General features: G+C 42.7%; 1 protein-coding gene across 1 annotated transcript in view; it reads left to right on the top strand.

Annotated features, from left to right (window-relative positions):
* Window positions 1-17,745, top strand: part of STING1 (stimulator of interferon response cGAMP interactor 1) — a 93,107-nt gene that overhangs the window by 53,943 nt on the left and 21,419 nt on the right. The window contains exon 7 of the mRNA XM_077266049.1: window positions 7,151-7,337. Coding sequence (XP_077122164.1) covers window positions 7,151-7,337 — 187 coding nt within the window. The remainder of the gene's footprint in view (window positions 1-7,150; window positions 7,338-17,745) is intronic.

Here is a 17,745-nt window from a genome sequence, read left to right as displayed (position 1 = left end):
GACAAATAGTCCAACACCCCCTTATCCACTTGCCTCCTGGTGGCAGTAATAGGAGGCACCCTTCTGCGCCACCCATGGTGTGGTCTTGTAGAAGGCTGTGGTGATGTATCCAGAGCCAAGGTTGGACTGCTGCTGTGGGCCCCTTCCTCAACCTCTGGATTGGCCTCCTGTGTGGCAGAAGACACTGCTGCTGGTGGTAGTGGTGGTTGGTTGCTGGCTGTTGGTTGGGCAGATGGGCCAGCCACTTTGGCACCTTCCCCAATGGGGTCAATCACCACCTCAGAGTCAGATGCAGTCTCCCTTTCTGTAAGGTTTGACTCTGTTCTGGTAATCCAAAAATAAATAAAAACTTGTTTAAAAAACATATTGACGTTATAACATGTGTTATAAGTTTTTGGACATGCATGCATTTACGGTCTGAGCTCCATCACCGGTGCAAGAAAATTAAGACTCTCAAAATAGACATATTTTCTTTTTTGGGGGGCTGCATCACCACTACGCCCAAAAAGTTGACGTTCACGCCGGTATTGGTCCCAGCAACTCCGCCAGCGTCTATTGACATCATTCACTGCAAACAAACACAAGAATTGTTTTAACTATCAAGCACATAACTCCAACAGGTACAGGGTTTGCAATCGCACACGGGCCCTGGAGCCTAGAGGGAAATAAAAGTCCCTTTGTCCTATATAAAAGAACTATTGCTATTAAATGTAACACATATTTGGGTGTCATGTTGCTGATTTCGCATCCGCAAACAAGAGTTTAACAGTAACCTCACTAATAACCACATCACATATGATGTGTTCATGATAATTTTTCTCATGAAGGTAATTTTTAATATATTTTGGTAAAGGATGGTACTTACAAATTTCATGCTGCACCTCATGAGGTCGATCATCAAAATCGGGGAACATGTGGTGACAGATTGGCCTCTATGCTGCGTCTTTACGTGCACGGTCCACATAATGTGCGTCGCGTTGGTCCCATAATTCTGGTCTATCATGGACCAGAGCTATCAGCATCTCTACATTTATATGCCTGGCCATGCTGCTACACTCCGTGGAGGCGTGCTTCCTGGTTTGCTCTACAGTGTGGCCAAGAAATTTGCATGCCAAAGCTTCCTGATAATGGATGATTCAATTTCCTGTCACCTGGAGAAGTCTTTCGTATTTCTCGCAATTCACACCCAAGGTCCTTGTGGAATCCGATTTTTTCTCGCACCCATAGACTTGCATTGGCGATTCTTGGCCAAGATGCACTGACAATCGCAGCATGCTGCGATTTCACTTGGATCCTGAATACGTCCGAGAAAAAAATGGATGATAGGAGATGCCCCATAGATTAAAATTGGGCCGAGTGATATGCGATTTTTTACCGCATTGCACTCGGCCGTATTACACTGTAGTGTGACTCCGGCCTAAGAAGCCTTCTTACTCTGCACTCATTACCTGTATTAATTGCTCCTGTTTGAACTTGTTACCTGTGTAAAAGACACCTGCCCACACACTCAATCAGACTCCAACCTCTCCACCATGGACAAGACCAAAGAGCTGTATAAGGACACCAGAGACCAAACGGTAGACCTGCAAAAGACTGGGAAGGGCTAAAAGACAATAGGCAAGCAGCTTGGTGAGAAGACATCAACTGTTGGCACAATTACTAGAAAATGGAAGAAGCACAAGATAACTATCAATCTTCCTCAGTCTGGGGCTGCATGCAAGATCTTGCCTCGTTGGGTAATGATGATTCTGAGAAAGGTCAGGAATCAGCCCTAACAACATGGGAGGACCTGGTTAATGACCTGAAGAGAGCTGGGACCATAGTCTCAAACATTACTGTTAGTAATACACTATACCGTCATGGATTAAAATACTGCAGGGAATGCAAGGTCCTCCTGCTCACGCCAGCACGTTTGAAGTTCGCCAATGACCATTTGGATGATCCAGAGGAGGCATGGGGGAGGTCATGTGGTCAGATGAGACCAAAATAGAACTTTTTGGTATCAACTCCACTCGCCCTGTTTGGAGAAAGAAGGATGAGTACAACCCCAGGAACATCATCCCATGGTCGGGGAAACATCATACTTTGGTTTTACTTTTCTGGAAAAGGGACAGGATGACTGGACCCTATTGAAGGGAGGATGGATAAGATCATGTACAGCGAGATTTTTGTCAAAACCTCATTTCCTTAGTAACAGCATTGAAGATTGGTTGTGGCTGGGGTTTCCAGATGACAATCACCTGAAACACAGAGCCAGGGCAGGTAAGGAGTGGCTCCGTAAGAAGCATTTCAAGGTCCTGGGGTGGCCTAGCCAGTCTTCAGACCTGAACCCAATAGAAAATCTTTGGAGGCAGTTGAAACTCAATGTTGCCCAGTGACTGCCCCGAAACCTGAAAGATCTTGAGAAGATTTGTATAGAGGAGTGGTCCAAACTGACTACTACAGTGTGTACAAACTTGGTCAAGAGCTACAGGAAACATCTAACCTCTGTAATTGCAAACAATGGTTTCTATGCCAAATATTAAGATCTGTTTTTCTATTGTATCAAATACTTGTTTCATGCAATAAAATTCAAATTAATTATGTAAAAATCATACAATGTAATCTTCTGGATTTTTTTCAAGATTCTTTTTCTCGCAGTTAAAGTGTTCCAACGATAAAAATGACAGACCTCTCCATTCTTTGTAGGTGTGAAAACTTGTAAAATTGGCACCGTATCAAATACTCATTTTCCAATTGTATATTAGGCATAACTCAATCTTTGAACAAGCACATGACTGGGAAAGTGAGTGCAACGATTAGGATAACTGCTGTTGACACTGCTGATGAAAGAGGCCAATGGTCAGGGCAGTGGATTGTGATTTGTTTTGGACAAATAAAAAGTCAGGTTAGGTGGAAGTTGGGCATTTAAAGAGGTAGTCCACTACTTTTACATTGATGTCCTATCCTTAGGCACCCATCACTCTGGCAATCAGCTATTATTGGTGAAGGCGGTGGCGCCGCCGCCCAGAAGTACTTACTTGTGGAGCTGGCCGTTTATTTGTAGTGGCCGCCGCAGGGTACTGCACATCTGCCTCCTATACAAATCAATAGGAGGCAGAAGTTCAGTAACAAGCCCCGGCCACTACAAGTATACGACCAGCTAAACAGGTAAGTACTTCTTGCTGGCAGCCGTCGCCAACAATAACAGCTAATAAGCGGCGGTGCCGAGTGCTGGACCCTGGCCGATCAGACATTGATGACCGATCCTAAGCATATAGGCTATCAATGTAAAAGTAGTTTACAACCTCTTTAACTGTTGCATAAAAATCAATTTTAATCTCAAGAGTTAATCCATCAGTCTACTGCACATACTCCAGGTTCTGGTGGGCAATCTCATGGGCAACAAGATGAACAGGTAAAAGTTCTCATAGCAGGAGTATGAAAGCAGATAGAAAAAGCAAATCAATTGAAAACTTGCTTATTTTCATGATTTCTAACTAACTAGACCAATTTCATAACATGAGCACACCCTTCAGCAAATATTGAAAATTAACAAATCCCATTTTGATTCATATGTCCACAGAACAATTTTTCATGTTGGCTCAGTCCATTGTAAATTAGGTTTTGCCCAGAGAAGATTTCAGCATTTCTCGATAGTGTTCATATATGGCTTCTTCTTTGTATGATAGCGCTTTAATTTGCATTTGTGGATTGAGCGGTGAACTGTGTTCATAGACAATGATTTCGTGAAGTATTCCTGAGCCCATGGAGTGATTTTCTTCACCGTATCATGCCTGTTTTTAATGCCATGCCGCTTATGTACCTTTAGATCACAAGTATCTAATATTGACCATTGGCCTTTTCATTTGTGCACATGGATTTTCCAGAATCTCAGTCTTTTGATGATATTATGTACTGTAGTTGGTGAGATATTCAAAGTGCTTGCCATTTTATGTTGAGAAATATTTTTTCTGAAATAATCCTACAATTTTGAGCCGCGGTTGTTCACAGATTGGTGAACTTCTGACCATTCTTATTTCGGAGAGATTTTGCCTCTGCCACATTCATGTGACCCTCCAGCTGTTTTTTATTATACCACATACTTTCCCATCTGTTTGTTAATTCTGTACCAACTTTTTTGAAATGCGTTGTTGCAATTCATTTCTTAATTTTTTCAAGTTAAATGTAAAAAAAGTGCAACTTCCCACTTCTGAAATGCTTTCTATGTTCTGATGAGAGTAAAATATGTCTGTATGAAATTTCCAAATTATTACATTCTTGTTTTCTTTACATCTTACATAGTAACCCAGTTTTTTCGGAATTGGGGTTGTACAATCATAAATAGTAGTAAAGCAATGGATCTTCATCAAATATTTATTCATTTTCAGCTATATCATAAACTTAAGCTTTGTAGTCCCATCTCGATTGTGTCCCTTGATTTATATGGCAACCCGATACGGTGCATTATGCTTAGGGCACATAAATAATCTCAGGATCACCACAAATCTTTTTCCTATTAACTCTATAAAATACTTAGTTTTGTCCAAACTACTTTTAGGTTGTTAACTAATTTGAAAAGCACCTCGGGGATCAATTATTGGATTTTAGGCTAATATTCAAAGTCCTTGCACAACGCATTTGGCTAAACAACTTTGATTTTCCATAAGTATGACGTAGATGTGTCTTTTTACTACAATTTATGTTGCACGTGTTTGCAAAGTATGGCATGCATTTGCATACATAACCTATTTCTATAAACATTGATCTATTGTTGTACTGTATATACAGTACTTTTTAAGGCATAAACAATAGCATAAAGCCCTTTACAAAAAAGCCTATACAAAAAATGAGACGCATCCTTGACGTTTTACATACAAACACAGCAATATGTTGGTACTCATTACATTGATAGGAACCAAGTGGACTTTATGTTTTAAAATAGCATTTTTGGACTAAAAAAACATATTAAGCAGCATGATTCAAAAGATTGAGAAGTGCAAGTGGCATTGCTATGTTTTAGGCTTTTTGTTCCGTCTCTTATCACATTCTCCCACTTTTATTCATTGTAAGGTTCTCCTAGCGCCATCTTTAAAGGGGTTGTGACTTGGGGATGTGGCCACGTTCAAGACTGTGCACCCCATTACCCACCCATATATACCAGTGTCTTAGCTGGATCCCTACCTTTTACAGTTTATTTGATGCCTAGACACATGAAGAGATAAGTCTAAAGAATTTATGGTCCAATGCAAAAGCAGGCCACCTTTTCATAGAGTCATAGATTGTTAGAGCTGGAAGGACCTCCAGGGTCATCGTGTCCAGCCCCCTGCTCAATGCAGGATTCACTAACCCATCTCAGACAGATGTCTATACAGTCAATTTTTTTTCTAGTAGGAGGGCTTATACAATTTTGATCAAAACTGCACAAGTAGCTTTGTGTTTGATGCTAATGGCTATAGGGAAGTTCATATATTAATTAATTGCAGAGTGGTCTTGGATACTCTTTGCATATATCTTTAAATGGGCTGTCTCAACTTTACAAGATATATCTAATGGGTCCAGAAAAAAAAATCCTACCTCCTGAAATTGTGTCACTCATCTGCACTCGCTACTGCATCACCTGCCGATCTGCCAGCATCCATGGCACTTATTGGGTGTCACGTTACCACTGCTGCTAATTGGATTGACTGCAGTCTTCTAATTCCATCCAAACAGATTTAATGAAAAGACTGCAGTCTAAGTGGTCACTAATCCCAGATGCAAGTATTATTTTTTTCATTTTGCTTTTGGGTCTAGAAAGTCCACCCATCAGCTGAAATTATTGAGTAGTAATTTTACATTATAGCCATAGTATTACATCTTTGGTCATATTTGTGATTCCAGATCAATAGACCTTTAGCAATCAGAAATTTGCAAATGTTTATGCCCATTTCTCCAGATCAGTTGTACTACACTCCTTTATATTGCAACACGGAGAAGGAAAAGCTGAATTGTTGAAATCACAGGAACAACAGGCATGTTAATGATATGTAAATGATAAAAAAATGGAAACAACATTTTCAATGCTTGCTTCTCAATTTATTCAATATTGAGTTTGAACGTCACACGCAGAACTAGTCAAGTAATAATAGATGCATCATGGACAATTATTCATATCTAGGCTCTATCCCTATGTCTGAGCACTGTTCTGCCATGCAGCATGCCAATGCTGAAGACCGACTTCTGGTAGCTCACTTTGCAATCGCCAACCAATGACGTACCACATGTGCTTGATGGGAGACAAATCCTGATATATCTCTGTGTTATCATTGCATCCAAAACAGAAACAGGACTCGTCACTAACGAGGATAGAGCTCCATTACAGACTCTGTTCTCCATCTGGAGCCTATGTGGAAAACACCATGAAGAGGCCTTCACAGGGGAACATCACACTAGTCATACTTCCAGGATGGTAGCCAGGCCCTTCTAGTCTTTATTCCATGTACACTAACATTTTAGTGATTAACTGATGTCATAGTGGAAGCATTGGTACAGCAATTTCTCCAAAGTGTCCCAGGAGCCGTGTTTCAACATGGCAACACCAGGCTATATGTCGCTGGTTCTATTATGATCAGCCTGCGTGACCTAAATATGCTAACATGGCCTGCACTGTCTCTCATTAAGCATATCTGGGACATCATTGGTCGGTAATTACAAAGGGAGCTGCCAGCAGCAGATCATGATGATTTGCATACCCAAGTGTATTTAGCATGGCAGAACATTCCACAGACAACCGTAAATGACCACATTGATAACAGCCAAGGCATGTAAATGCATGTATTTCTACATTTAGTGCTTATATTCCACACTGAAAAAAACAAGATGTTTTGATTACATTTGTTCATAATTTACATAATATTAACATATTTATCCATCCTATGATTTCCTTAGTTTCCCTTTAAGAGCTGCAATTTCACTGTTGAAGAGAAATGTATAAATGTATCATTGGATTTAAGAGCAATGTCATAATACTTCAGAAAAGTTGTGGTTTACTTTTAAAATGTGCTATGAATGACTAAAGATAGACCGAAAGCATTTATTATTTATTATTATTATAGCGCCATTTATTCCATGGCAATTTACATGTGTGAATTTATCTTAATTCATGTTTTTTCCTCTTTACGTGGCATAGCCACATTACTGTATAGTGGAATATGCTACACCTCTTGCATCTCTGTATGAAATGTCAAATATCGCCACTGCTGGCTTTAGTAAGCAAGATCGCATGGAGCAAGCCAAGCTGTTTTACCGCACCCTCAAGGATATCCTAGAAAGTGCACTGGAATGCCACAACACTTTCCGATTAGTGATATATGACGGTAAGAAACTACTCTTCTAATATGTCTTCTAACTTTATCTCAATATTTAACACATTGCAAAAGTAAAATGCACTTGTCTATTTTTCATGGGAACCCTCATACTTGTTCACATTGAGAAACTACTGCAAAACCTTCCTGTTTCCACAGACTTGTGGTTTTATGCCATTGTATTTTCTCCCCAACAGCAGCAGTCAGAAAAAGAAACAAATATTAATTTTACATGACTATAGGAAGCAAGTGCAAGTATTTTAGGCACTTTGATGGTACAATTCGTCCACCTAGAGCTGTGGAATAGGAATTCTGCATCCCTGCTCCTGCTAAGACTACGTTACACTGTCTAATGTGGAGCTAAGAGATAAAGTAGCAATAAAGAAAGGGCTTGCCTTGTGGTTTGAGGTATAATATACACATTGACAAGGGAATCTTAATAATGTTTCCAATATTAAATGTTATTTTATAATATCACTGATACTTAACATTGCAACATATGGAAGGTACAGTACCCGACCAGTTTATAGATATGGAAGGTACAGTACCAGACCAGTTTATAGAGCTCAGATGCACCTTCTTACCTCTACTATTAGTTACATTTAGGCCCATGGCTTATTCGGATACAGTATATTATGCACCTGTAGAATTCTATCTCCATATACCTCAGATTGTAAGGAACACATAAGTAGTTTTCTCATGGATTCTACAAGACTTCTTAAATCTGGAATCTGTCATGGAGGTTTTACTCTGTACATTATGCTGTTTTCATTATGTGTCAGAAACCCTGGTTTAAGTGATTTGTCACTTACTCGGCTGCTTGCTGTAGTTTTGGTAAAATCACAGTTTTATCAGCAGCTGGTTATCAGTAATGGACTATTAACCCTGCTAACATGCAATCCTCCAATACAAACTCCCCTCCTCCACTGATTGGCAGCTTTATGGCTATGCACAGTGTACACAGAAAGCTTGCAGCGGTGGGACAGCTTTATGCTTTTTTTAAAATCAAAAACAGTGTTCACTAAGTACCCTATGTTATTTAATGCACTTGCTTTTTTACTTATTTATTTTCAGTAGGGTATATGCACACATTGTCTTTTCTTTGGTTTTGTTGGTTTCCATGGCCAGTGTGAACATGCTTTTACATCATGCATGTTTTCAAGTCCTACTCCGGCTCAGTTTTCTGTTTTTCTTCAGTATTTTTGTATTCAGTACAAATAGGGTGTGGCCCCCATTTTACTGAGCTGGGCAGTTTATATATAGTCCCTCCAAAGCCGGGTGTCCGGTTGGGACCCGATTACTCTCTGCCACTATTCACACTAGGTAGATTTTAACATTAGAGAGTGTAGGTCTGTCCCAATTGGGTACACCTTGCCACTGTGGGACAGCTTTATGCTTTTTTTATCAAAAAGAGTGTTTACTAAATACCCTGTTATTTAACGCACTTGCTTTTTTACTTATTTATTTTCATTAGGGTATATGCACACATTGTCTTTTGTTTGGTTTTGTTTGTTAACAAGCCATGTGGTATAATGAACGTTTATCCAAACACCACCACTTGCTCACCTTATAGGATTCCATATTTGGAAGTACCATTCTGATCATTCATCGCAAATTCTGTTGTGTCTCTTTCTTTCTTTTCTTGCATGCAGCCCCAGACCGAGGAAGACTGACAGTCATCTCGTGTTTCTTCCATTTTCTAATACTTATGCCAACAGTTGTTGCCTTCTCACCAAGCTGCTTGCCTATTATCCTGTAGCCCATACCAGCTTTGTGCAGGTCTACAATGTTGTCCATGATGTCCTTATAAAGCTGTTTGGTCTTGGTCATTATGGAGAAGTTGGAGTGTGATTGATTGATTGTGTGGTGTTGTGAATTCTGCTCTTGGGCTCCCTCCGGTGGTTGTAAGTGGTAGCGCTGCTGTCTCTGAATCGCAGCATTTATCAGGTGTGTTCACTTTTTGCAATTTTGACTGGTCTATTTAGTCTTGCTTCACCCTTTAGTCAGTGCCAGTTGTCCATTGTTCCTGGAGGATTCACATCCCTGCCTGGTCTCTTCTGCTTTGCAGTTCATTTCAACAAAGATAAGTTCTGGCCTTGATTTTTGCTGTCCACATGCTGTGGCCTTATTGTTCAGTTCTTTTCCATGTTTTTGTCTTGTCCAGCTTGGTCTGTATAAGGATTTGTTTAGCCAAGCTGGTATCTCTGGAGATGCAGATATACCCTCCATATCTTTAGTTAGCTGTGGAGATTTTGTATTTTCTGTGGTGGATATTTTCTAGTGTTTTAAATACTGACCGCATAGTACTCTGTCCTATCCTTTCTATTTAGCTAGAAGTGGCCTCCTTTGCTAAATTCTCATTTCAGTCTGTGTATATTTTTTCCCTCTCCTCTCACAGTCAATATTTGTGGGGGGCTGTTATGATCCTAGTGGCAAGGATCGCAAGTAAGACTAGCTAAGTAACTAAACCGACGACTGGCTCTGGGGAAGTGGTATCTGGATTGACCGCAACCTGATCCTATCCGCAAACAACTATAGGCAGCCGTGGAACGTTACCTGAAAATCCTAGACGTCTCTTCACGGCCTGAGAAACTACCTATTCCTAGAGGGAAAGTAAAGTCCTTACTTGCCTCAGAGAAATGACCCCAAAGATATAGAAAAGCCCCCCACAAATATTAACGGTGAGTTAAGTGTAAAGCACAAACGCAGAGATGAAATAGATTTAGCAAATGAGGCCCGCTAACACTAGATAGCAGAAAATAGGAAGGGAGCTGTGCGGTCAATAGAAAACCCTAAGCAAAATATCCACGCAGAGATTGCTCGAGCCCCCGCACCAACTAACGGTGCGGGGGAAGCAACTCCGTACCCCAGAGCTTACCAGCAACAAGAACTCACATATTAGCAAGCTGGAACAAACTCATCATACACTGAAATCATATTGCAGACTGATGAGCAAAAAATAATCAAACAGAAACTTAGCTTCTCCAGAAGAGAATGAAAACGAAGATAATCAGGGGAGATCAGAATAGCACTGAATACATCGACAGCCGGCAACAAGTGGAGGTGAAGCAGAGCTAAATAGGAAACTCCCTAGAGCATAACGAGGCAGCTGATTCAGCCACAGATCCGCAGGATAACAAACAAAGCCACCAGGGGGAGCCCAAAAACAAAACTCACACAATACCACCTGTGACCACAAGAGGGAGCCCGAAAACAGAGTTCACAACAGGGGGCTGTCTATCCTTTGGGGATTTTCTCTGAGGCAAGATAGTTTTCCCTTTTCTATCTCTAGGGGTAATTAGTCCTCCGGCTGTGTCGAGATGTCTAGGGAGCGCTAGGTACATTCCACGGCTACTTCTAGTTGCGGTGTTAAGTTCAGGGTCTGCGGTCAGTACAGGTACCACCTTCTCCAGAGTACGTCTCATGTTGCTCTTAGGCCACCAGATCATAACAGTACAACTGGCCAACAATGAGTTAACCGCATCTCAGAAGAAGGGAAGGAAAGTGCAGAGCCATTTTTTTTTCTGTAGTTTGTTGTGTTTTTTTTTCTCTTCCCTCTTTACCTCTGGGTGGCTCAGGAGTTCGGCGCTGGTATGGATGTTCAGGGATTGGCTTCTCGTGTGGATCAACTTGCTGCTAGAGTACAGGGTATTTCCGATTATATCGTTCAGACTCCGGTTTTAGAGCCTAGAATTCCAACTCCTGATTTGTTTTTTGGGGATAGGTCCAAATTTCTGAGCTTTAAAAATAACTGTAAACTGTTTTTTGCTCTGAAACCCCGTTCCTCTGGTGATCCCATCCAGCAAGGTAAAATTGTTATATCTGTGCTGCGTGGTGACCCCCAGGATTGGGCATTTGCCCTGGAACCTGGGAATCTGGCGTTGCTTAATGTAGACACCTTTTTTCAGGCGCTTGGGTTATTGTATGACGAACCTAATTCAGTGGATCATGCTGAGAAGACCTTGTTGGCCCTGTCTCAGGGTCAAGAAGCGGCAGAATCATATTGCCAGAAGTTTAGAAAATGGTCTGTACTGACTAAATGGAATGAGGATGCCTTGGCGGCAATCTTCAGAAAGGGTCTTTCTGAATCCGTTAAAAATGTTATGGTGGGGTTCCCCACGCCTGCTGGTCTGAGTGATTCTATGTCTCTGGCCATTCAGATTGATCGGCGCTTGCGTGAGCGCAGAGTTGTGCACACTATGGCATTGTCTTCCGAGCGGAGTCCTGAGCCTATGCAGTGTGATAGGATTGTGTCTAGAGCTGAACAGCAAGGACTCAGATGTCAGAATAGGTTGTGTTTTTACTGCGGCGATTCTGCTCATGTTATTTCTGATTGCCCTAAGCGTACCAAGAGAATCGCTAGTTCTGTTACCATCAGTACTGTACAACCTAAATTTCTGTTATCTGTGACCCTGATCTGCTCATTATTGTCATTTTCTGTCATGGCATTTGTGGATTCAGGCGCCGCTCTAAACTTAATGGACTTAGAATTTGCCAGACGTTGTGGTTTCCCCTTGCAGCCTTTGCAGAGTCCTATTCCTTTGAGGGGCATTGATGCTACACCGTTGGCTAAAAATAAACCTCAGTTTTGGACACAGCTGACCATGTGCATGGCGCCAGCCCATCAGGAAGATTGTCGTTTTCTGGTGTTGCATAATTTGCATGATGCTATTGTGCTGGGTTTCCCATGGTTACAGGTGCATAATCTGGTATTAGATTGGAAATCTATGTCTGTGACTAGTTGGGGTTGTCAGGGGGTTCATGGTGACGTTCCTTTGATGTCAATTGCCTCCTCCCCCTCTTCTGAATTTCCTGAGTTTTTGTCAGATTTCCAGGATGTATTCAATGAGCCCAAGTCCAGTTCCCTTCCACCGCATAGGGACTGTGATTGTGCTATTGACTTGATTCCAGGCTGTAAGTTCCCTAAGGGCCGACTTTTCAACCTGTCTGTGCCAGAACATACCGCCAAGCGGAGCTATGTTAAGGAGTCCTTGGAGAAGGGGCATATTCGGCCATCTTCTTCACCATTGGGAGCAGGTTTTTTTTTGTTGCCAAAAAGGATGGCTCCTTGAGACCCTGTATTGATTATCGCCTCTTGATTAAGATCACGGTCAAATTCCAATACCCTTTGCCTTTGCTTTCTGATCTGTTTGCTAGGATTAAGGGGGCTAGTTGGTTTACTAAGATTGACCTTCGAGGAGCATATAATCTTGTTCGTATTAAGCAGGGTGATGAATGGAAAACTGCATTTAATACGCCTGAAGGCCATTTTGAATACCTTGTGATGCCATTCGGACTCTCTAATGCTCCATCTGTGTTTCAGTCCTTCATGCATGATATATTTCGGAATTATCTTGATAAATTCATGATTGTATATTTGGATGATATTTTGATTTTTTCAGATGATTGGGAGTCTCATGTGAAACAAGTCAGGATGGTATTTCAGATCCTTTGTGATAATGCCTTGTTTGTGAAGGGGTCTAAGTGCCTCTTTGGAGTACAGAAGATTTCTTTTTTGGGCTTCATTTTTTCTCCCTCATCTATAGAAATGGATCCGGTTATGGTTCAGGCCATTCATGATTGGATCCAGCCCACATCCGTGAAGAGCCTTCAGAAATTTTTGGGCTTTGCTAATTTTTTTCACCGTTTCATTGCCAACTTCTCCAGTGTGGTTAAACCCCTGACCGATTTGACGAAGAAAGGCGCTGATGTGACGAATTGGTCCTCTGCGGCTGTCTCTGCCTTTCAGGGGCTTAAACGCCGATTTACTTCTGCCCCTGTGTTGCGTCAGCCGGATGTTTCTCTTCCTTTTCAGGTTGAGGTTGACGCTTCTGAGATTGGGGCAGGGGCCGTTTTGTCTCAGAGGAATTCTGATGGTTCCTTGATGAAACCGTGTGCCTTCTTTTCTCGAAAGTTTTCGCCTGCGGAACGCAATTATGATGTCGGCAATCGTGAGTTGTTGGCTATGAAGTGGGCATTTGAGGAGTGGCGACATTGGCTTGAGGGGGCCAAGCACCGTATTGTGGTCTTGACTGATCATAAGAATCTGATTTATCTCGAGTCTGCCAAACGGCTGAATCCTAGACAGGCCCGATGGTCCCTGTTTTTCTCCCGTTTTGATTTTGTGGTCTCGTATCTTCCGGGTTCTAAGAATGTTAAGGCTGATGCCCTCTCTAGGAGATTTTTGCCTGATTCTCCTGGGGTCCTTGAGCCGGTCGGTATTCTGAAGGAAGGGGTGATTCTTTCTGCCATCTCCCCTGACTTACGACAGGTTCTTCAGGAATTTCAGGCTGAAAACCTGACCGCTGTCCAGTGGGGAAATTGTTTGTTCCTGACAGATGGACTAGTAAAGTGATTTCGGAGGTTCATTGTTCTGTGTTAGCTGGTCATCCTGGGATTTTTGGTACCAGAGATTTGGTTGGTAGGTCCTTTTGGTGGCCTTCTTTGTCACGGGATGTGCGTTCTTTTGTGCAGTCCTGTGGGACTTGTGCGTGGGCCAAGCCTTGCTGTTCCCGCGCTAGTGGGTTACTTTTGCCTTTGCCAGTCCCTGAGAGGCCTTGGACGCATATTTCTATGGATTTTATTTCGGATCTTCCGGTTTCCCAGAGGATGTCAGTTATCTGGGTGGTTTGTGACCAGTTTTCTAAGATGGTTCATTTGGTACCCTTGCCTAAGTTGCCTTCCTCTTCTGATTTGGTTCCGTTGTTTTTTCAGCATGTGGTTCGTTTGCATGGCATTCCGGAGAATATTGTGTCTGATAGAGGTTCCCAGTTTGTTTCTAGGTTTTGGCGAGCCTTTTGTGCTAGGCTGGGCATTGATTTGTTTTTTTCTTCCGCATTTCATCCTCAGACAAATGGCCAAACCGAGCGAACTAATCAGACTTTGGAAACTTATTTGAGATGCTTTGTGTCTGCTGATCAGGATGATTGGGTGGCTTTCTTGCCATTGGCCGAGTTTGCCCTTAATAATCGGGCTAGTTGTTCTGCTACCTTGGTTTCACCCTTCTTTTGTAGCTCTGGTTTTCATCCTCGTTTTTCTTCGGGGCAGGTTGAGCCTTCTGATTGTCCTGGGGTGGACTCTGTGGTTGACAGGTTGCAGCAAATTTGGGCTCATGCTGTTGACAATTTGGTGTTGTCTTAGGAGGGGGCTCAGCGTTTTGCTAACCGTCGTCGGTGTGTTGGTTCCCGGCTTCGGGTTGGGGATTTGGTCTGGTTGTCTTCCCGTCATGTCCCTATGAAGGTTTCTTCCCCTAAGTTTAAGCCTTGGTTTATTAGCCCTTATAGGATTTCTGAGATTATCAATCCAGTGTCTTTTCGTTTGGCCCTTCCAGCCTCTTTTTCCATCCATAATGTTTTTCATAGATCTTTGTTGCGGAAATATGTGGTGCCCGTTGTTCCCTCTGTTGATCCTCCTGCCCCGGTGTTGATTGATGGGGAGTTGGAGTATGTGGTTGAGAAGATTTTGGATTCTCGTTTTTCGAGGTGGAAGCTTCAGTATCTTGTCAAATGGAAGGGTTATGGCCAGGAGGATAATTCTTGGGTTGTTGCCTCCGATGTTCATGCTGATGATTTGGTTCGTGCCTTTCATTTGGCTCATCCGGATCGGCCTGGGGGCTCTGGTGAGGGTTCGGTGACCCCTCCTCAAGGCAGGGGTACTGTTGTGAATTCTGCTCTTGGGCTCCCTCCGGTGGTTGTAAGTGGTAGCGCTGCTGTCTCTGAATCGCAGCATTTATCAGGTGTGTTCACTTTTTGCAATTTTGACTGGTCTATTTAGTCTTGCTTCACCCTTTAGTCAGTGCCAGTTGTCCATTGTTCCTGGAGGATTCACATCCCTGCCTGGTCTCTTCTGCTTTGCAGTTCATTTCAACAAAGATAAGTTCTGGCCTTGATTTTTGCTGTCCACATGCTGTGGCCTTATTGTTCAGTTCTTTTCCATGTTTTTGTCTTGTCCAGCTTGGTCTGTATAAGGATTTGTTTAGCCAAGCTGGTATCTCTGGAGATGCAGATATACCCTCCATATCTTTAGTTAGCTGTGGAGATTTTGTATTTTCTGTGGTGGATATTTTCTAGTGTTTTAAATACTGACCGCATAGTACTCTGTCCTATCCTTTCTATTTAGCTAGAAGTGGCCTCCTTTGCTAAATTCTCATTTCAGTCTGTGTATATTTTTTCCCTCTCCTCTCACAGTCAATATTTGTGGGGGGCTGTTATGATCCTAGTGGCAAGGATCGCAAGTAAGACTAGCTAAGTAACTAAACCGACGACTGGCTCTGGGGAAGTGGTATCTGGATTGACCGCAACCTGATCCTATCCGCAAACAACTATAGGCAGCCGTGGAACGTTACCTGAAAATCCTAGACGTCTCTTCACGGCCTGAGAAACTACCTATTCCTAGAGGGAAAGTAAAGTCCTTACTTGCCTCAGAGAAATGACCCCAAAGATATAGAAAAGCCCCCCACAAATATTAACGGTGAGTTAAGTGTAAAGCACAAACGCAGAGATGAAATAGATTTAGCAAATGAGGCCCGCTAACACTAGATAGCAGAAAATAGGAAGGGAGCTGTGCGGTCAATAGAAAACCCTAAGCAAAATATCCACGCAGAGATTGCTCGAGCCCCCGCACCAACTAACGGTGCGGGGGAAGCAACTCCGTACCCCAGAGCTTACCAGCAACAAGAACTCACATATTAGCAAGCTGGAACAAACTCATCATACACTGAAATCATATTGCAGACTGATGAGCAAAAAATAATCAAACAGAAACTTAGCTTCTCCAGAAGAGAATGAAAACGAAGATAATCAGGGGAGATCAGAATAGCACTGAATACATCGACAGCCGGCAACAAGTGGAGGTGAAGCAGAGCTAAATAGGAAACTCCCTAGAGCATAACGAGGCAGCTGATTCAGCCACAGATCCGCAGGATAACAAACAAAGCCACCAGGGGGAGCCCAAAAACAAAACTCACACAATACCACCTGTGACCACAAGAGGGAGCCCGAAAACAGAGTTCACAACAGGGGGCTGTCTATCCTTTGGGGATTTTCTCTGAGGCAAGATAGTTTTCCCTTTTCTATCTCTAGGGGTAATTAGTCCTCCGGCTGTGTCGAGATGTCTAGGGAGCGCTAGGTACATTCCACGGCTACTTCTAGTTGCGGTGTTAAGTTCAGGGTCTGCGGTCAGTACAGGTACCACCTTCTCCAGAGTACGTCTCATGTTGCTCTTAGGCCACCAGATCATAACAGTACAACTGGCCAACAATGAGTTAACCGCATCTCAGAAGAAGGGAAGGAAAGTGCAGAGCCATTTTTTTTTCTGTAGTTTGTTGTGTTTTTTTTTCTCTTCCCTCTTTACCTCTGGGTGGCTCAGGAGTTCGGCGCTGGTATGGATGTTCAGGGATTGGCTTCTCGTGTGGATCAACTTGCTGCTAGAGTACAGGGTATTTCCGATTATATCGTTCAGACTCCGGTTTTAGAGCCTAGAATTCCAACTCCTGATTTGTTTTTTGGGGATAGGTCCAAATTTCTGAGCTTTAAAAATAACTGTAAACTGTTTTTTGCTCTGAAACCCCGTTCCTCTGGTGATCCCATCCAGCAAGGTAAAATTGTTATATCTGTGCTGCGTGGTGACCCCCAGGATTGGGCATTTGCCCTGGAACCTGGGAATCTGGCGTTGCTTAATGTAGACACCTTTTTTCAGGCGCTTGGGTTATTGTATGACGAACCTAATTCAGTGGATCATGCTGAGAAGACCTTGTTGGCCCTGTCTCAGGGTCAAGAAGCGGCAGAATCATATTGCCAGAAGTTTAGAAAATGGTCTGTACTGACTAAATGGAATGAGGATGCCTTGGCGGCAATCTTCAGAAAGGGTCTTTCTGAATCCGTTAAAAATGTTATGGTGGGGTTCCCCACGCCTGCTGGTCTGAGTGATTCTATGTCTCTGGCCATTCAGATTGATCGGCGCTTGCGTGAGCGCAGAGTTGTGCACACTATGGCATTGTCTTCCGAGCGGAGTCCTGAGCCTATGCAGTGTGATAGGATTGTGTCTAGAGCTGAACAACAAGGACTCAGATGTCAGAATAGGTTGTGTTTTTACTGCGGCGATTCTGCTCATGTTATTTCTGATTGCCCTAAGCGTACCAAGAGAATCGCTAGTTCTGTTACCATCAGTACTGTACAACCTAAATTTCTGTTATCTGTGACCCTGATCTGCTCATTATTGTCATTTTCTGTCATGGCATTTGTGGATTCAGGCGCCGCTCTAAACTTAATGGACTTAGAATTTGCCAGACGTTGTGGTTTCCCCTTGCAGCCTTTGCAGAGTCCTATTCCTTTGAGGGGCATTGATGCTACACCGTTGGCTAAAAATAAACCTCAGTTTTGGACACAGCTGACCATGTGCATGGCGCCAGCCCATCAGGAAG

The sequence above is a fragment of the Ranitomeya variabilis genome, chromosome 5 (assembly GCF_051348905.1).
Source record: "Ranitomeya variabilis isolate aRanVar5 chromosome 5, aRanVar5.hap1, whole genome shotgun sequence".
In the NCBI taxonomy this organism is placed as follows: domain Eukaryota; kingdom Metazoa; phylum Chordata; class Amphibia; order Anura; family Dendrobatidae; genus Ranitomeya; species Ranitomeya variabilis.
Note: the sequence above shows the minus strand (reverse complement) of the source record. Positions and strands in the feature narration are given on the sequence as shown.